This window comes from Stenella coeruleoalba (genome assembly GCF_951394435.1).
Source record: "Stenella coeruleoalba genome assembly, chromosome: 5".
NCBI classification, from domain to species: domain Eukaryota; kingdom Metazoa; phylum Chordata; class Mammalia; order Artiodactyla; family Delphinidae; genus Stenella; species Stenella coeruleoalba.
Window position 1 is genome coordinate 19,378,943 of NC_137150.1, and position 21,116 is coordinate 19,400,058.

Below are 21,116 nucleotides of genomic sequence, written 5' to 3' on the forward strand. Positions count from 1 at the left end.
TGTATAGATGGTCATACATGAAACTTCTCAGAGTCATGGTTGTATATTTTTATTATCAAAATAATGCTTTTGGGGAGATGCCCCTGTTATATGTATAGCAGCGATAGCTTCATTCCTCTCCACCTGATAGATGTGCAATGTGACGGGTCCCCCAAGAGGGTTCCCTTGCTGCAACCCTGCAGGTAAGGAAGTGGAGGGGTTTACAAATTCCTTCATGTTCTTGACATTGGACAAGCTTATCAGCACTAGAAAATCCCAAGGCAAATTCTCGCTCTGTTGATTATAAGGGGGCGCTTGGCAGGAGTACAGAGGAAAAGGAAGAACTTGACTTTGGAGTTAGACAAACGTAACCTCAGGGTGGCTCCCAGACACTAGCTACTTTACCTTGAGCAGGCTGCCTAGTCATTCCAGGCCTTGGTTTCCTCATCTGTAAAATAGGGATGCGCATGGGACTCTAACAAGTGGCTGTGAGGGCTAAATGAGATGCATATGTAAGGGACTTGGTGGATGGTAGGTACAAAAAACATGCCTGTGTCCTCTAAGCAGTTAATACAATTGTCAAGTTCTGTAAACACACTTGCTGGCCACTGTCAGGCTGCAGAACTGATGAGTATCAGCATGTATCATGTGGTAGGTTAGAGTGGTAGCTGTGTCCTGTAAGGCCAAAATCTCTCTCTGTATTTGTTTTAATGTGGACTGCTTAAAGAAAAAACAATTTTATGTTATAGTTTTGCTTTTTGGAATTTTGTTTGGATTCTAAAAGTAATAAATGCCCATTGAAAATAATTTAGCAAAATATGGAAAAGTTGAAGGAAGAAAATAGAAGTCACTCTTAATTCTAGCATTCTGATACACTTTCTATGTTAAAGCCTTTTTCTGTGTGACTACTTTTAAAACTGTATAGGGAAGGCTTGTGTGTCTGTTTTTCAGGTCAGCTAGGAAGGACACTTTTATTTGGGTAACTAAGTAAATGTCTGAAGGATCCTGGTATTTCTCAAGATAAGACTTTGATGATAAACAATCTTTGACTTCTTAATATCTGTTGCATATTGACAGTTCCTTGTTTCTGGAATAGGACATAGACATATGATGCTTTAAGACCTCCCACCCCTCCCCAATCTATTTAGCCTCTGAGAAACAGTACAATAGGTGGATTTCAAGAATATTTTGGAGCTCTTTCTCAGAACAAGTATGGTTTCTTAGCAGGCATAGTTCAGTAAAACCTTGTATTACTGAATCAAGATTTATGAAAGGTCTTGGCATATGTATGGAGTAGGACGAATAGTTGTTAGACACCATATCATTTTAGGATGGACTATGTAAGATGGTGTGATGTTTCATAGGTTAATTTAATCTCTTTAAAAATATTTAAAGTTGAATGCTTCACACGACAGTAATTTTCCATCTTTCTGGATCTTTGCACTCCTAGGATTTTTGTATGTCTAGACACAGTTAAAAATACCACTGTACTTCTTAAACTATGCTTTTCTGCATATTTTTCAAACATTATCACTATGAAAGAAATGTCCTAGAAAATGGAAGTGGAAGTTCTCTTGTGATTTACTACAATCTTTCAAATAATTCTCTATCTTCAAATCAAATATAGTAAACTTCTGGAATACCTTTAGATATCTCATAAAGGATATGTTGAAAGAAAAATGTGTTGCCTTTAGTTACGGATATTGGATTTTTTAACATTGAAATGAAACTGCCCTGGAAAATGCTGCAGAGAAACTTGTCTTTTATTAGTTGCAGGAAAGGTGGCATTTCTGGACAGAGACGTGGGTGAGTGATTCAGGCAGTGTCAGACCTGGCTAGAGGGGGAGTGACTGCCTGCTCAAATGAGATGACCTAAGAGGCTCATCAAGACCCCATTTGGCCCCCAAATCATTAACTATCATGGTTCCTCCGTCTTCCTTCTACTCCTGAAATTCTCTCTTTGTCCAGTGCATATAGGTTATCTGGCAAAGCAGGTGAACACATGAGGTGTGACTCTAGATATGTAGACCTCCCATATTCCAGACTGGAAAACCAGTCTTGCTATTTTGTAGCAACACTGTTTGACGTAGGAAAGATCCAGGGGGCTGAGCCCCTGCTGTTTGTTAATTGCTGCTTTGGGGAGGTGAGAGTTAGGGACTGAAGGAGCCTAGAGCCAGTCCGAGGTCCTTCTCAGGGTGGGAATTAGCCGAAGAAAGGGAGAAGAGAGGTGCCCTCACAGCCAGGGGCTCCTGTGTGGGCAAGGCTTGGCAATGTCTGGCCTGGCAAGGCAGCAGAGTCTCTGGTCAGCCGGGCAGGAAGGCATAAAGTACTATATTGCAGTAGGAAGGCCTAAAGCAGAAACTTCTTTTCTCTTTTTTCTTGGTGAAGCTCAGGCAAGTGGCACTGCTAGCCTGCTAGCTGTTAACTTTCAGTTGGCAAGAGATACAGCCAAAATGTCTCCAGTGCAGGAAATCTCAGGTACATGGATTTTACTTGCTTTCCTATTTCTAATTCTTCTTAAAAATTCCTTGAAATTTTAGAAAAGCCCATGTATATTCCTAATTTCTGTTTTAAAGCACTGAACTTTGGGCCACAGCATCCCTTAGTTAGAAGTCGATGGCACCTGCTAGAGATAGGGTAAGGGAGTGTCCTGTGGAACTGAGTTGAATGATACACCTCCAGCAACAGAATGGGAGAGAGAAACAATAATTTCGCTAAATTACATCTATTTTTAAAATTAGCATCAATACTGCTTAAGAATTTATGGGAATTTCTTTTTTGGCACTCAAGGGTCTTTTTTTTTCTGTGCCCATTTAAATGATATATTACTAAATTATTTTGAAGACGGTTGCCTGACAAATTGTAGCAGCTGCACTGCTACCATCTAGTGGACAATTAATGCAATTAATCATTCTTTGGCTTGACAGCTTCCAAACAAATCATTTGTGACGTTAATGGATTCTGTTTTTGAATGGAACACTGTTATAGATAATTCAACATATTATTCTAGATATGGAATCTTCTCTTCCTTGAATCTACATGGAAAACAATGAGGTAATGTTTTGTTTTATGATTTTAAAGTAAGCAATGCCCTCAAATTATAATCTAAATACATATTATTATATTTTAAAATTTGAACTTTGCACAGTACTCTCCAACATTACTAGCACGTTCAGTTTTAATTCTGGAAAACTTCAAGTCATGTTTGACATACAAGTCCCTGGTACCTTCTTGTTTCACTTCCAGTCTGCTTTCCACACCGTAGCCTGGCTGGTGTTTAAAAAAACAAAAAACAAACTCTTATCATGTCATTTACAATTTTACATCTCCATTGGCTTCTCATTGCTCTTTTTTTATTGAATGAAAGATTCTTTAAATTCTATAGTACTTTACAGTTTTCAGAAGTTTCACACACTTGATTTCATATAATCACATAATAACCCCTTTTTCCCCCATCCCTATATTGCCCCTTCCACATTCCCTCTCCCCACTGGTAACCACTAGTTTGTTCTCTATATCTGTGAATCTGCCTACTTTTTTTTTTTATTCACTAGTTTGTTGTATTTTTTAGATTCCATATATAATGATATTGTACAGTATTTGTCTTTCTCTGTCTGACTTATTTCACTCAGCATAATGCCATCTAAGTCCATCCATGTTGCTGCAAATGGCAAAATTTCATTCTTTTTTATGAATGAGTAGTATTCCATTGTATCTATGTACCACATCTTCTTCATCCATTCATCTGTTGATGGACACATGTTACTTCCATATATTGGCAATTGTAAATAATGCTGCTGTGAACATTGGGGTGCATGTATCATTTCAAATTAGTGTTTAGGGCTTCCCTGGTGGCGCAGTGGTTGCGAATCCTCCTGCCGATGCAGGGGACATGGGTTCATGCCCCGGTCTGGGAAGATCTCACATGCTGCGGAGTGGCTGGGCCCGTGAGCCACGGCCGCTGGGCCTGCGCGTCCAGAGCCTGTGCTCCGCAGCGGGAGAGGCCACAGCAGTGAGAGGCCCGCGTACCACAAAAAAAAAAAAAAAAAAAAAAAAAATTAGTGTTTATATTTTTTTGGATGTATACCCAGGAGTGGAATTGCTGGGTCATATGGTAGTTCCACTTTTAGTTTTTTGATAAACTTCCATACTGTTTTCCACAGTGGCTGCACCAATTTACATTCCCACCAACAGTGTAGGAGGGTTCCCTTTTCTCCACACCCTCACCAGCACTTGTTATTTGTGTTCTTTTTGATGATAGCCATTCTGACAAAGTGTGAGGTGATATCTCGTTGTTATTTTGATTTGCATTTCCCTGATGATTAGTGATGTAGAGCATCTTTTCATGTGCCTGTTGGCCATCTGCATTTTTCCTTTGGGAAAATGTCTATTTAGTTCTTCTGCCCATTTTTTAATCCGGTTGTTTATTTTTTTGATGTTGAGTTGTATGAGCTGTTTATGTAAGTCGGGTATTAACCCCTCATCAGTCAAATCATTTGCAAATATCTTCTCCCATTCAGTAGGTTGCCTTTTTGTTTTGTCAATGGTTTTCTTTGCTGTGCAAAAGCGTTTAAATTTAATTAGGTCCCATTTGTTTATTTTTGCTTTGGTTTCCTTTACTTATTAATCTATGACAAAAGAGGCAAGAATATACAATGGAGAAAAGACAGTCTCTTCAGTAAGTGGTGCTGGGAAAACTGGACAGCCACTTGTAAAAGAATGAAAGTAGAACATTCTCTAATACCATACACAAAAATAAACTCAAAATGGCTTAAAGACCTAAATGTAAGACCGGATACTATAAAACTCCTAGAGGAAACCATAGGCAGGACACTCTGTGACACAAATCGCAGCAATATTTTTTTGGATCCGTCTCCTAAGGCTTCTCATTGTTCTTAGATCAGTTCTTCCAAATCCTTAACATGACCTCTAACCCTGCCTGATATGATCCCCAACTCCCTCCTCGGCCCTTTCACATGCCCGTGTTCCCTCAGTTCTCTGAGTTCCACCCTCTCTTGCTTTCTTCTTACAGCTTCTGCATAGTTACAGGGCCTGGAAGGGGTGCTCCCTTCTTCGAGCTAACTGGGAATCATTCTTCAGGCTTTAGCACTTCCTGAGAAGAGCTTCCTCCTCTACGTCAGATAGGTAATAGAAATTAAATCACTAATTATTACATAATTAGTTAAATAATTATTTGTTTCATGTCCATCTTCTCAAGTGGCTTATACAACCATTGAGGGCAGAAATGTTTTCTTTCTTTTTCATTGCTCTGTCCTCAATTGCTTAGCAAAGTGCTTGGCATGTGGTACACAGCTCGGAAAATAACTTGAGTGAGCCGAGATGAAAGCTAAACCATGATTGGATCGTTTCACCTATACCACATTTTACAGTCCTGGATTTCCCCTTACATGTCTTCTTCCTCATCAGCACCTCACTATAACCTGTGCATGTCTGCAGTCTGCCAGGGTTGGCAACACTCCAAGGACTTTAACTCCCGTATGGCTGACCTACATCATTGGTTGTACATGGCTTGCCTTAGTCATTCGTTCACATCTTTTTTCCCCCAAAGAAGTAGACAGTCTGTCAGGTTTTTCAGTTGTAATGGTTCATTTTTATTATGATCAATATTAAAGACCCAGGTAGTTTAATAGACCCAGAATCTTAAAAGAAAGAGGAGGATCTGGAAAACATCTAGGCAAACAAAAGTCAGAATTCAGGATAGAAAAGAAACAAAGAGTGCACATTTAGAGATAAGGCTGTTAGTGCTGTGGGCTAGTACAGATGTTTCAGGACATAGCCGGTAATGTATTTGATCGCCAGCATTGTCTCCTCACAGGTTGGCCGAATCTGGGATTCAGGGAGGGCAAAGCCATATCTGCCTTTATCCCGGAGTTCAAAGGTGAAGGAATATTTGATTCCTTGGTCATAAGCCCAGTCATCAGAGCCCCCAGCAGCAGGATCTGAAATGAGCAAAGAGAAGAAAGAAAAATTTTAAATCTAGGAAGGAGATTTTAAAAACCCCACCAGCTTTCTTTTATAATTACAAGTGTTTTACTGCACAAAACAGTATAGGTAGGTGAATTTTCTAGTAAACTGGATCACAAAAGCTATGGGGGCTGTTTTAAAAATTTGTCCCGTCTTACCTCTAAGTCTACTTAGTGGGAGTGATGTGTTTAATACCCCAGGAAGTATGTAATTTGTAATATATAAACTTCTCAGAGTGCTTGTATGCTGAGGTAAACTGTGCTATGTAGTGTGTAATCTGTTTACAAAATATATACAGTTTCTGGGAAAAGGATCTGTATCTCCTAGAAAAATAAGGAAAACTGCATGATGACTGGTAAGAGGAGAGGACTCCAAACCCTGCTGAAACTGTGCTGAGCGATGAAACTGGAGCAGTTGAGGGCAGGGCTGTGCCTTCATTTTTGTTTCTTCAGGGTCTAGCATATGGCCTGGCACAGATTAGGCATTCCTTCAGTTATTCATTTGGTGACAGTTATGATGTCATTCATTCATTCAATCACTCATTTGTTCATTTGTTCATTCAGTCAACAATTGTACAGCTCTCACTTAGTAGTAGGCCATGTGCTCGATCAGCTCTGGAGATGCTAGGACAAAGGAAAGACATGGCCCCTGCCCTCCAGGGGCTTACACTGTAATGGAAAGAGAAACCTCATTGAACTTGCCTGAAGAAAACCTACAAGAAGTTCACCATATGTGAATAGGTGCAATGTCACTGTGGGTTATTTCTGATAGAACCCCCTTAAGAAAATAGTATACCCCATCTGATACAGAGAAGTTTAATAAAGGACAAGAATACAGGAAACTGTATTTATTCTACATGAAGCTTTTAGAAAGCCCTCAGGATTGGAGCCTCTCCAACTGCATTGAAGCCCCCTTGATGATGGGACTGGCCTTTTTTCCTTGTATTTCTGGTCCTTTAAGACCTGGGGCAGAAAGAAATCATGCAAAGGCAAATATATGTAGAAATTGAAAATGGGGCCTGCAGAATGCACCTTCCCAGCAGATCCGAACTGCAGCCCCAAGGCTCTGGGGTCTAGCCGCTATCTAACGCTTTTGCCACTTGCTTGCATCCCTTGCAAATAGCTTGAGCCTGAAGTAGCCTTTCGAAACTGCCATCTGTTTAGCCAGGAAAACCTTCCCTCTACTGCTTTCCTCCAGCAATTGTCCTTCCAGATAAAGCTTCTGTGTCATCATCCTGGGAACTTATTCCTGATACTGTGGAGTGGGGTGGTTAGTCTTTGGGCGTGCTCTTTTCTTAGACATCCTTCTGTCGCAGCACTTAGCTCCTGTATGACAATTAATGTTTACTCTTCCCGCTTCCCTGCTGTGGGTTCTTTGAAGATTGCTCCAGCCCTCCTCCTTCCTTCCCCCTTCCCTCTTGCCTTCTCTCCATCCTTCTTTCCTTTCTCTCCTAGCATCTGTTGAGGGCCTGGCAAGTGGTAGACGCTCAATAGATGTTTACGGAGAGCAGATGTTTCCGTGGGCTGAAAGGGATATTTCTCCCCCTTTTTTCTGAACAGGAAACTGATTACATATTTTTTTAAAAAATTCACTGTCAGGCAAAAGTCACATGCTTTAAATGATAGAAAGGAAAGACGCTGGGAACCATTTGTTGCCTTTGAAGCACGTGGGTTCTTTGCACAGTTCTGATGCCAAGACTTACAGATTGTTGAAGCTCCTGGGCCATATTTGTACTTGGTCCTGTACAGTGTGGCAAGTTCTTCCATGGCACCTTTAGCCATGCTATTCTGCAAAAGAGCCAGCAGTAAGTGAGTGAAGAAATAAAAGCACACACCGACAAAAAACCAAACATCTGTACATTATTTTTAAGACGTTGAAGACATGTAAGTCACAGTTCGGGTTAGTGTTTTAAACTTATTCAGTGCGCATCCCCATTTTCCAGCGAACTTTGTCATATGATCCAAGTGATTCTTGTGGAAGGATGTCTTCCCTAATGCCCTCCTCAAGCACTCACTCTGAGCTTCTCTTTGTCACACACAGAGTTGTGTCATATTGTGTCAATACCATTAGCTGCCCTCTGAGTTCTCAGTGACTTTTTCTGTCCTTTATCTCCGTGTCCCCAGGGCCTAGCCCAGGGTTCGTTACTTAGTGGTTACTCAGTAAATGTTTGTTGAAGCTCTGAGATGGTTAGCACTCTTCTTACCCTATTATTTGAGAATTAGGTCCTTACATTTATTTTAAATGATCGTTGCAGTAAAATCTGGGTCCTAGCTGTAAACTCTGTTGTATTCAGAGTTTATTCTTTTACTTTGTTTTCTTTTTTATTTACATAGAATTTAGTTGCTCTGTTTTTTTCCTGGAATTCTTATTTAGGCTTGTTAAACATTTTTTTTTAAACCTTAGTTCAGGCTGGAGAAATGAGGCTATAGTGATTTGTAACTGTCCCAGATACCACATTTATTGACATAGTAAAATGTCACTGTGTATGAAGAATTAGGTTATATCTAAGGATTAGTCTGGCAAATCTATCTTGTCTCTGGAGCTTGTGAGAGAAAAGCAGGAGGCAAGGAGGTCTTTGTGGTTGTGCAAAGAGATTGTCTACCTATTAGAGGCAAACAAAAATCAAAAACGTACAAAATAATTCCAAACAAAACAATGCAAAAACCACCTGGAAATAGGGCAGGTTATAAAGTGAAGATTAAGTCATGGCAGGATTATGTGAGTTGGGGTAGGAGTGTTAAAAACCACTCAAAAGAATGATTGGATAGTCGGTGCAACCTTCAGTGATAGTGTAAAAATGTTTAAGAATGGACAGTTCCAAGGAAGAGTGGTAGTTCCAGCATGGAAGATTTTTTAGACCGAAAAATGAGAGAACATTTATTTTATTTCAAAAGGCAGAACATTTGAATTCCAGAATTAAAAAAAGTAGCAAGTATTAACTTATTATTTTATTTTTTTTTTATTAGAAGCAGCATCACCTTCTCATCAGACCCACTGCCCTCCCGCCCCTACACCCAGCCCCTCAGGGAGAAGGGCTGTGCACTCAGCTCCTCCCTGCACAGTAAACTCTCCAGTGTCCACTGACAAATTGTCTATTTAACTGAATCACTTTGAAAGCAAGCTTTACTTTTCTGTCTGGAGAACACAGATTTGTGAATCTGATTGTTACTACAGGAGAATTAGCCATAACTCATTCTGGCTATGAAACTAGCTATATTTCTTACTTTGGCATCATAATTGTCTTGTACATATGCCTGGAAAACTGTTGAAGTTGGTGATGACATCAGAATATTTCTGTTTCTACAAAATAGCAGCTTCCCTTAATCCTTGTTCTAATATTAAAACCAGTTCAGTCAAGTCTTAAGTCAAACTGATGAGGGCATGGCTGTAAGACTTCAAGAATTTCAGCTCCCAAAGCATCAATGCTTCATCGAAACAAGTGGTAAATTTGGAAATTTAAAAGGAATTATAAAACTTAAATCATGACTTTCTGGTCTGAAATGATGCAATCAGTTTCTTGGAACTAACTTATTATTCTTAGAGTTTTGGGACAGTAATTTGAACATTTTAGGGTTTCATTTCCCTTTTTCCCAAACTGGTAAACTAATATGTGCTTTGTCATACTGTATGGAATCTTTACTGTTGTGATCTGAAGGTATTGTTTCTGTTGTTTAATCTTATTCTAACCAACATACTAGAGTTAGGTCTTCTCTCCATCCTTTAGTATAAGGCCTGTTGCCAGTTGAAATCAGAAATAATGTGTAAACATTGCACAATGCTCAGAATACATTTAAAACCATCTTTTAGAGATGGGAAACATGGTGAGGTACTTGTTCTTTTGGTAGGCAAACAACATGTTTCCTACTGTTCTACAATTTCTTTAACTTGCGATTCATCCAAAGAAATTTCTAGTTACTTATTTTTCTGTAAGGCAGAACCTCTAATCCTAAAGAACTCTTATTCCTTCCCTAGCTACCTTCCTCAGGCTTTTCTTCTGTTCTGCTTTTTTTCCCCCTTAAACCTTGAATTCTTACTTTTAGTTAGTAGAAATAAGATTCTAATAAATTCCAGGCATGTAATGTACAGCAGGGGTCCCCAACCCCTGGGCCGTGGACCAGTACTAGTCCGTGGCCTGTTAGGAGCCGGGCCGCACAGCAGGAGGTGAGTGGTGGGTGAGTGAGCGAAGCTCTGTCGGCCGCCCCCCCATCGCTCGTATTACTGCCTGAACCATCCCCCTGCCCCACCCCCGGTCCATGGAAAAATTGTCTTCCATGAAACCGGTCCCTGGTGCCAAAAAGGTTGGGGACCGATGCTGTATAGCACTGTGACTATAGTTAACAATACTGCGTCGTATACTTAAAGATGCTGATGAGAATAAAGCTTTAATGTTCTCACCGTAACAACAAAATGACAATTATGTGAGGTAGAGGGTGTGTAAACTAATGTGGTAAACATTTTACAGTATATACGTGTATCAAATCATCACATTGTGCACCTTAAATTTACACAGTGTTATATGTCAATTACATACCAGTAAAGCTGTAAAAAAAGGAAATTCTTCAGGATTAGTTCCAAATGTGAGAAATTATGATGACTATAGACAATTTAAGACAAGATCATTGTCTTTATCTCTTGACCTCCTGTGTGTCAGATGACCTTCAAGTCTCTCAAAATTTTTATTGGTGTAACATAAGAATTGAGTTATCTGGCAAAATTGAAGGGGCTTACTTGTGATCTGTTATTGCTTCTGATTTATCAACTTATCCATTTAGTCATAACTACCCTTAGGGCCACACAAAAATGTTTAGTTTGCCTTTCCTTAGAGCAATAACCAAGTGCTTTCTAAGCCTTCAGAGGCATCTTTTGGAAACAGTTGCTCTGCCTGTGATGCTGAGGCAATATCTAAGATTGATGTTAACTTAAAATGGCTGTTATTTTGTTCCTGTCACGGGTACCCACTGAAGGAACATCTAGTCTGTGTCTCAGCCTTGGTTCTCCTTGTCCTAAGTTGCTCTCTCATCTTGATGTCTACCTCATCACTTGTCCTCTGACCATCACCTCATCATCACATCCTTCAATGGCTCTCTCACCTTCTGTTGAAGTCTGGCCTCCTTTCTTGACATAAAGAGCCTTTGTGAGCTTGTCCCTCTCTTCTCTCTCAGGCTGCATCACTTGCCGTGCATCCCCATGTTCCTTCCGAGCCAGGTTTCCCTGAACTACTTTCCGTACCCTTCCCCGCCTCTCCTTACCTCCATGACATTGGGTGTCGTTCTCGCTTTGTAGGAAATCTCTTTCCCTCTTTGTTCACAAGGAGGCTTGCTATTGTTCTTCCAAATTCAGTCTAAATGTCATCTTCTTTGCAAAGCTGCCCCCAACTCTCTTAGGGAGCAATGAGCACCCCTTCTTTGTGAGGGCTCACATGTCTCTATCAGAGTTCCTATCACTCTGTGCTGTGATCATTTGTTTTTGCATGTTTGTCCCCTAGGTGAGCTTTTTGTGGGGGGAGGATTCTTGGCTATTCATCTTGTGTCCTCAGCGGATTGCATTAACACCTAGCACATTGTTGGTTGGTTGATTTAGTCTCTTCCTAGGGCTTCAGGTGAGCCTGATTTGGATGGGGGTGCAGAGTGCTGAGCTCTACAAAGGCTGGACTGTGACCCCCCTGAGTGGAGATTGAGGATGCTTGTGGGGAGAGTGGTGGTACCACGCAGTGATGGTTGATGGGTTACCACATTTAGACATTGACCTCTGCTGGGCACTTAACTTATTTCCTTTGATTAAAAAAAAAGTGAAGTCTGTAGACCCTTTCTCTCAGCCCCTCTGAGGCCAAGGGACAAAAAAGTCAGAGCAGACGTTAATCAACCAAAATATCATATTTTAAGTTCCAAGTATTGTAACAAAAATCCCTGGAATCAGTGTGGGTCTTTTCTTTTTTTTTTAAGAGTTCAAATACTTTTACAAATGTTGCTCATTTATCTTCCTAACATTATCTGTCCACATTCATCAACACAGAATTTTCTAGCAGAATGGAATGCCATGGGGGCAGCACGCTTGGTGGGAATGTTCCAACCAAGCTGGGTGACTGACCCCTGCCAGAAATGGTAGAGAGAGGGGTGATTCCTGAATTTGCTAAAATATTAGAGAGGTAACTCCTTTTCCTTGTATGTTTCTGTGAAAAGGGACTAAGACAGCTGACAAAAGACTGGCAGAAACAATAGTACATCAGAGAGCATGATCCATGTCTTGAAACTCTAATTAATGACATTTTCTATATAACCTGTCATTTGAGGGAGATCTTACATCCTTGCTCAGTGGGTTCAAAATAAGAACTAACATTTACATAAAACCTTAGACTTTGACAAAGAGCTCTTGATAAGAGCTAGATATTTTTATCCCCATTTTACAGATAAAAGAACTGAAACTCAGAGAGGATAAAAGAACTTGCCCAAGGGCATGCAGCCCCATAAGTGGCTGACTTGAGCTAGGTTCTTCTTGCTTTAAATCCTGTGCTCTTTTTCACTTCTCCTTGTGGCCTTGGAATACTTCAAAAGAAGTGTTGCTAGAGCTGGTTTTACCAGTTGTAAAGAACAGAAGGAAGCTAAATATAAATCAGCCTCAGAGAAAACTTTGCTTTCAGTCAAGGCCAAACATGGCCAGCCTTTATTAATCCTTAGATATGAGTTTCCTACCACGTCTTATGCATGTTCTCTTTTGTCACCTGTTTTCTTAAAAAGAGGCCTTGGTCATAGAGCAAAAGACAGAGAGAGTCTAAAATGTCACATCTAACTCAAAGCCCAAGAGACAAAGGACCAACTAGTGTAACGTTTCCCCAGGCTCTGAGCTCCAGGGGGCTGGTGAGATGAATAAGGCGAGGGTGTTCTTTTCCACTGACCTGCATTCCTAAGGAACATGTGATCAGGAAGCCCCGTCTCGTGACTGTGCTCATGGTCGTCATTGCAACCTCTACGTACACCGCCAAGTGTCATGACAGTGGGGTCTCGCCTCTTCTAATCTTCCACTGGTCCATCATTACCGTACAAGAAAACGAAAGCCCCAAACTGACGGTGGGGTATATACCAATTCAAAGGGAATTTTCTTCAGAACTTTGCTTCTAACTTGAAGTTCTGAGTTATAACCATCCCTCTGGGTGAATACGTGTGATAATGGAAGCGTCAAAATGATCTTTAGCAGCAGTTTCCTTCCTTCTGTCCTGTGATAATGGGTAGCTTACACCAAGGGACCAATGAGGAATTGAACTTTTATAAGTTTGGTGCAAAAGGAGAAGCCTCCAAGGCCTACTGAGGCAGGGACTGAGGAGAAAGCCTTTGAAACAAATATTTTTCTGAGAAAAAGGAGGAGAGTAAACAAGTGCAGGCTCTGGTTGCAAAGCCTTGAGATGAAGAAAAGGCAAGGAGTGTGGGAAGGCCTGCTTTAGAGAGCAGGGCCTGTCTGTTCTGGCAGACTCCATGGGGAGCGGGGCAATGCTTTCACTGATGGAAACCAAATTCTTTCTTTGCCTGATCTGAATACATATTTTTAAGCTCTTTAAAATTCAGGTAAAATGTGAAGCATGAGTCAGCTGAAGTTGCAAAGTCCAGAATTCCCCCCACCCCCGCCCCCGCCATGGCGGTGGTGCTTCTTCCAAATAAATGTTAAAAAATAAATGCCGTATGATGGGAATGTAGTCTCCCACACTTGAGATTTGCAGAAAATTGTAAGCTCTTTGTGAGGAGGTGTAGGATCCTGAAAGCCAGGGACCTTTGGCCAGGAATGAGACTTTTCTTACCTTTGCTTAAAGCAGGGTTTCTCCACCTTGGCACTTGTGACCCCTGGGCTGGATAATCCTTTGCTGTGGAGGCTTGTCCTGAGCTTTGTAGGGTGTTTATCAGTCTCCCCTGGCCTCCACCCAAGGCATGCCGGGAGCATTCCCACAGTGACAACAATCAAAAAGGCCCCCCACCCCCACCCCCGCCAGATGTCCTCTGGGGGAAGGGAAGGAGGCAAAATTAGCGTAAAGGAAAGTCAGATAAAAGATGTAATTATGTTAAAGAAGAAAGTATTTTAGAGAGAAAAACTGAAAAAGAAGACAGCTGGTTTTAAAGGTGCTCTGAATGCCTTGTTTTCCTCTGCTGACGATAGTACAAGTGTCTCCGAAGCGCCGCTGCTAGGTCACACCTGCCAAAATCACACTTTACCTGCAGGGTTGCCAGATTTAGCCAAAAATACAGGATACCCGGTTAAATTTAAATTTCAGGTAAACAATGAATGCTTTTCCGGTATAAGTCTGTCCCATGCGATATTTGTAGCATACTTAAACACTAAAAATTATTTGTTGTTTATCTGAAATCAGATCTAACTGGGAGTTCTGTATTTGACGTGGCCATTCTGTTTACCAGGTTACTGGCTCCAGGGCCCGCTGTGACACAGGAGTCATCCTGACATTAAAGTCCCTCGGTAACCTGGTTACCTCACTCCCACTCTTCCTTCGAGAGAACATTCACAACAGGCTGACCCCCTCTGCTCCCTTCCTCATGGCAGGAGCCAGGGTTTATGCTGAGCACTTAATAGGTGCTCAGTGGAATTTCTGGTAATTGCCTGATGAGTCATGTACTGACCAGGCCCTGCAGGAGAATTTTAACAGGCGAGAAAGCCACTTAAAATGTATAATGGTAAATCAGCACCCGGTCTCTCTAATCAAAGAAATTCTGCAGTTGTCATTTAAAATTTCTTTGGTCTTATAAGTGAGATTAGAAATTCTGAGAAAATTCCTGAAGCAAATGTTCTGTGCCTCCAGTCCTGCCTAAGCTGCTGGCAGCCTGCCTGACACAGGGACTGTGACCCGGTTGCTCTTGTTATTAGGCAAGGACGTGGTGACAGCAGTGATGGAGTGTGCGCATGACCCTGCAATTGTCCACCTCCTAATCACAATATTTCTTCCCCCCTGATTTTTGTGTTTATCTCTAATCATAGTCCCGGCTTATGCTCACGTGCTTGGGTGGAGCAGTGGGTTTTTGTTTTGGCGGCTCACTAACTAAAGCTTTAATTAAGAGGTAGTGAGGTGTCTCTGGACTAGAAGGTGTTAGATTTTAGAAATAGATTTCTATCTTTTGGTCAAGTTTAATAATTTTTCAGAAATATTTACACTGTCATATTTCTCCTGGTTAATGTACGTATACTCATGCAAGTACTGGCCAGAATCATGAAGACTGGGCCCTGAGAAGTCAGGGATCTTACTTGACCAGTGTAAATCCTTAGCAATGTCCGGGGTCAGAGGTAATAATGATATATTTGCGGGATAAAAGACTTTATTTAATGAATGGTCTTTTGCAAACCGGCTGCATGGAGCACCACCATAGAACACGGCCACACAAATATGTGTTGGAAGTTGAGGCAGCTTAAGAAATTCTTCAGCATCCACTAGCTCCATGCCCAGGGCTGCCTCTACTACTGGTGTTGGCTTAACCGAGCCTTCATTGTCTAAGCTAGAAAATGAGAAAGCAGAACCAGAGAAATTCCAGGATTTCCACCTGTGAAATCCTGTGCTTCTAATGTAGAAATGTAATGATAGACGCGTGCCCTGGATCGGCATATTTGTGTGGTATACATCAGCTTTCCATTTGGTCAGTCTGGGAAATGGGTGAAGATACTTAGTTGATTGGTATTATTCTGGGTTTCTGCTTTTGAATTTAGTAGTAGTGTTATAGTAATAATTATTATTAACAGAGCCATGTGTGCCTCTTTGGGGGGAAGGTAGACCAAAGATTGGGAGCTTTTCCATGCTCAATAAATGCAAAGATATGGATAGGTTTGGGAGCCTTTTCAATTATGTCTCCTAGTTTTTATTTCCTCTGATGATGAAGAGGTCATTATAACTCAATATTTCATTACCCTTTAGAATTTTGGAAATGTAAAGATATTCTTTTTCTGGATCTTAAAACTTCCTTTGAAGATAGTGATAGCTTTATACTGAAGAAGTCAACGCTGAGGGACTGGACGTTTATGAAGTCATTGGAAGCTCACAGTGCATTTTGTATTCTTTCTTTAAATAATATATGTGTGTAAAAACAGTTTGCAGTCAGGAAAGCATTATGCATGTAAGACACTCTTATGTTTCCTCAAACTTTTTTTACTCATCTGCTGAAGATGTATTTTTTGGTAGCCTTTGTAATCCAGGCTATTACTTCTGTACTTTTACTTCATTGGTCTTTTGCATTGCCATCTCTGCCTTTCTTCCCTCTGAAGGTTGTCTCCTGATATAAGTAATTGTCAGGTAATCTACATGTAAGATCTTTCAGAAATGAAGCCGTACACATTTTCATCACGACTCAAATGTCAAAGGATTGGTACTTACGGTATGTTCTAAATTTGAACTGAGAGAGTGCTAATGTTTCTATACAGAATAATTCCCTTCCAATTATTTCACTGAAGCATTTTTTTAGCTACAAATATGATCTTATATACATGCATATATATATGCTAAAATCTGTATAAGACAAAGTCTGCTCTGTAGTCCTGTAAGAAAATTCTGAGTTATCTATAATGTGGTATGGTGCCAATAATTCATCTTATTAGTCTTTTACTATCTTTTGTTTTCTACAGTGGGGTCACATTTTTCTAGTTGAGAATTAATATGGAGGCACTAGATTTGGGTGGAACATTCATCTTTCTAGGTCAAGACTTTTAGTTTTTTAAAGTGATATCCTCATTACAAATAAAAACCATGGAAAAGCCAATATCTTTCTTCTTGGGAGACTCAAATTCTCTTTTGGCTATACATGTATTTGTGATAACACTATAGTTATGAGTTGTTCTAGCAAAATGTTCTTAGGAAGTCAGTGAATTGGATTTATACAAACTAAGAAAAAGACTGAAAGGATTTCTAGTTAACTATTCAAATGATTTAAATTGTTTTGGGGTGTCAAACTAAATTCAGATCTCAAATGAATCAAATAATCAAATAATATGCATCTTAGATTTTACTGATGGCATTTAAATATCTCTTTTAAGATACTAGTCAAAATTTTAATCACAGAAAAGATTATTGGAAATTAAAGTAACTTTTAAATCAATGTGTGTGATATAAGTGCAAAGAATTTTTGTATTTTATTCACCTATCTTATGCTCTAGAAAACATAAGAAGTAACATGTCCTTTTCCTTGAATTTATTAGATTTGTGGGTATAAATTTAAACAAGGTAAGATTATTTTGTGGTTTATGCTTGTTTGAGAATTGATTATGAATATTTTACTTTGATATAGTTCTGTTTCACTTCTTTGTTAATTAGAATTTAAAAACAATTTTGGAGGATGGAATTTCTAATATGTATATATATATTTTTTACTATTACCTCTCTTTCCTTGATTTTAAATGAAGAAGTGATTCTTAGAGGAAAGTATAAGTGGATCACATTCTCTGGAATGGTTTCACACCATTTGGGGCACATATTGAATTGGCCCACTAAACTCACTTTGAGTCTTGGGTCTTTTCCTGGAGAAACCACAGGAAGTAGCAAGAATTATTCATGAGATTCTAAAGGTAGAACTTACTTGATTCTTTTTTTTCAAGGAAAGTTTGTAGACTTCTAGAGCAGTCAGATACTACGTTATTGTATGGAGCCAGTGGGGCAACAAAGTTTTCAACGCTAAAAGGGCTTAAACTTATTCCCCAAGTAAGAAAAAGTATTGAAACTTTGTGCAGCAGCTCAATTCCAAAGAACACTTTAAGCTTTTCTGTTAGCATTAGTCTTTTAGTGTTTATGTTTAAAACTAGTTATTAAGCAAATTGGATATATTGGTTGTTACATTTAATATGGTTTATAATTTTAGTTTTAATATTTTACTTACTAACTCATTCGTGCTTAGTTTGTATGGCTTTGTCTTTTTCTCTTTTGATGTGGTACAGCTTAAGCATATTCACATGAGTTAAGCAAACAACATACCCCCACCTCCTCTCCTCTGGTGGCCCTGGAAATCAAGGACTGAAATGAGGAACTGACCACACCCATCTCTGGGACAGCAGGCCTGTGAGCGCCCACTGCTGGGAACACTTACAGACTGAGCCTAATTGGAAAACTGAAATACTGAATGGTTCCAACTAATGATGTCCTCTTTTGTTTTTTGGCTACAGATAGGGAAAATGGGAAGATTTTCCTGAAATGAAATGAAATGAAAAATAGCATTTTTTTTTTTTTAAAGAACAGGACCTGGCTAACTATTAGCTATCAGTTTTCTAAGAAGCTGAGTTATTTTTCCATTTTGCTCTTCACAAAATATTTACAGCATTACATGTTTTATTTGGTCTCTGAAAGACTGAATCTGAAAGTACAAAACAGTTTCCAGTTGATAAAGTTACTGGGTCTTTGAATTTATGCATTTAGGTAAGCCAAATATCTATGTCATTGTCTAGGTGGAATTCTTTTTTTTTTGGCATAACTCAAATGCTTTAAATCTTACACTTGTTCTTTCAGATCATTGGTCCCAACTTCTGGCAGCCAGATGTTCATAAATTAAAAAAAAAGTTGTTTGAAGGATTCAAACCTGCTTATTTTAAAAAATTATACATTGATGTACCGTATTTGTTAATTTGAATAGTATAAAACTCTTATATTATTTAACTTTTCATGTGGTTGTATCTTGATTCTACAACAAGATTGCTAATTTTTTGAGTCAGGGATAGTTCATTTTCTTTGCAATATTTCTCATATGTAGTAAGGACCCATTCACATCATTTGTTCATTGATTGATTTACATCTGTGTCTCACCTAATCCAACAATTTAGAAATAAGCAATATTAGGATCTTATCACTTAACCATATATCAACCAAATGTGCAAATTCCTAACGACATCTGCCATACTCTGCCTGTGCATGTCAAATCCAGCTCAAGGCAACTTGATAAAATTGACTTTCTGATTAAGATTATGTATGAGGTGAAGGAACTTTGTTGATTACCTCAGATGCGGCTGAAATCATCATGTGTGTCAGTGCTGTGGTGAAGCAGGAGGAAGTGGAACTGTTGTCATTTTGAAGATTAGTGAATTAACTGCATTTTGGCGATCATTCCCTACATCAAAATCACATTTCTTCTAGCCAATGTATGTAGCCAATTTCAGATGCCTTGTAAATTTGTGTTGGTAAGTTTTTTGCTTCTATTACTGAAAATCAAGAATGGAACTTCCCGAAATTTTTTGTATATATATATGTATTTTTTCCAGGAATAGAATTTAAAAATCTCAACAGTGAAATACTATATCTACTACCATGACTACTTACCAACTCAGCATTGTTCTCGGGGAGTTTGTAATCATAGGAGTAAGGGTAGAGTATCATCTGGGAGTATGAGTGGATCGTCAGATATGCTTTGATGGAAGAGAGGTTGTTGCGGATGAAATTAGCCAGGGCCTTGGTCTCTTTTTCAGACTCTGCAGCAGATCCACAGTAAGTTTCATCACAGGGGTTTTTAGAGGCTCCGATAGCTGGAAAAACGTATTGTTGTTAATGGCAAATGGTCATCTGCTGACGTTCCCACAGGTCATGTTTCAAAATTTCAAATTAGAGAGTTAGAGAGTTAGAAAATAAGTTGTTTTCACAGGAGTTTTTATAATCATCCTCATGTATGTGTACATTATAAAGTATGCATACATTTAGTCACAAGAGTAGGGTGTTTTTAAGCTAACAGGCTAAAAAGTGGCATGTGAAATCACCAATATGTCCCTGTGTAGTGCTAAACAATGAGATCAATATAGTGTAAGAAGATTAATAAGTAGGGACAAACTAATATCCGTGAGAAATTTCTGTATTAGTATAATCATTTACTGAGAGTTGAATCACAAAATTATAATCACAATTTTATTTAAATAATTGTTTAAATAATTATTTAATGATGGTCTCCTCTAGATTTTACATTCCACAAGTAGTAGGATTATGTCTGGTTTGTTCAGTCTTATGTTTCCAGCGTCTAGCACAGCTGGGAACATAATAGAATAAGCAATACATTTTTATTGACTGAATAAACAAGCTGTTTATTGTCTGTGCTTTCAGAAAGTTAGAACTCTAAAAGATAAAATTTTATATTTTTTTCTTATTTTAGACACTATTGTGTTTTCCTGTTACTTTCTTCCTATGCTTTTCAAAAGATGCATGCAAAATGGTCAGCCAGATACTTACTGCACCAACCAGCATCAAAATTTCTGTTGGGGTCTGTGCCAATGCAGGTGGATCCAGCGTTGGTGGAGCGGGTCTTTCTCCACATTCGGTACTGAAAAGTGCAGTTTATGGTTAGGACAAGTATAGTAGAAAGTGGTTGGTTTTAATTTCATTAGCCCCTCTCAGTATTGGTTCATATACCTTGGTCCAGGTATAGATGTAGCCATCGATATTGACCACAGGCAAGACATAAAAGTCTAGCTTGTCGAGAAATTCTGTCATGTTTCTGTCATGTCCATAGGTGCGAACAGCCTGTGTATAAATTACAAAGCAGAATTTCATGGAAAAATGGAATGCATTATGCTGCTAAAATTTACATAGACGAGATGAATGTTGACTTTGGTAACAAAAGTGGCATCCCCTTTTGAAGTAGATATTATTAATATTTAAAAAGCAAATAGCAAAATATTACTGACAGTTTTGTTTAAAATAGTTTCTAGTTCTTACCTTTTTCTAGGATACTCTGTCTCAGTGGTCCCCAACCTTTTTGGCACCAGGCACTGGTTTCGTGGAAGACAATTTTTCCACGGATGGGGGTGGGGGGTGTTCAGACGGTAACCTGAGTGATGGTTCAGGCGGTAACGCGAGCGCTGGGGAGCGGCAGATGAAGCTTCACTCACTTACCCGCCACTCACCTCCTGCTGTGCGGCCCAGTTCCTGACAGGCCGTGGACAGGTACCAGTCCACAGCCCGGGCGTTGGGGACCCCTGCTCTATTTCATCCATATATACCTCATATAATTATTACTTTTTATTTTAACTATTTACTTTAAAGATGAACGAAAATTCAATAAAATTAAAGACTTAGAGAACGTGAATACTCATTTCCTTTGAAATAGTAACTGTAATAACTTTTTTTCAAAGTTAGTAGGATATGAGGGTAAGAACTTTTTTTCAAAGTTAGTAGGCTATGAGGGTATTCCTAGTAAGTAAGGAATGTCTGTGGATGG

The 21,116-nt window shown here is 39.4% G+C and overlaps 1 protein-coding gene and 1 long non-coding RNA gene across 3 annotated transcripts in view; one reads left to right on the forward strand and one right to left on the reverse strand.

Moving 5' to 3' along the window:
* Nucleotides 1–21,116, forward strand: part of LOC307186283 — a 672,979-nt gene that overhangs the window by 61,183 nt on the left and 590,680 nt on the right. The window lies entirely within an intron of this gene.
* Nucleotides 5,532–21,116, reverse strand: part of CPB1 (carboxypeptidase B1) — a 50,435-nt gene continuing 34,850 nt past the window's right edge. Inside the window, exons 8-12 of the mRNA XM_079921271.1 lie at nucleotides 20,309–20,419; nucleotides 20,129–20,219; nucleotides 19,235–19,437; nucleotides 7,667–7,751; nucleotides 5,532–5,939 (exon numbers count right to left, since the gene is read on the reverse strand). Coding sequence (XP_079777397.1) covers nucleotides 5,752–5,939; nucleotides 7,667–7,751; nucleotides 19,235–19,437; nucleotides 20,129–20,219; nucleotides 20,309–20,419 — 678 coding nt within the window. The 3' untranslated portion in view covers nucleotides 5,532–5,751. The remainder of the gene's footprint in view (nucleotides 5,940–7,666; nucleotides 7,752–19,234; nucleotides 19,438–20,128; nucleotides 20,220–20,308; nucleotides 20,420–21,116) is intronic.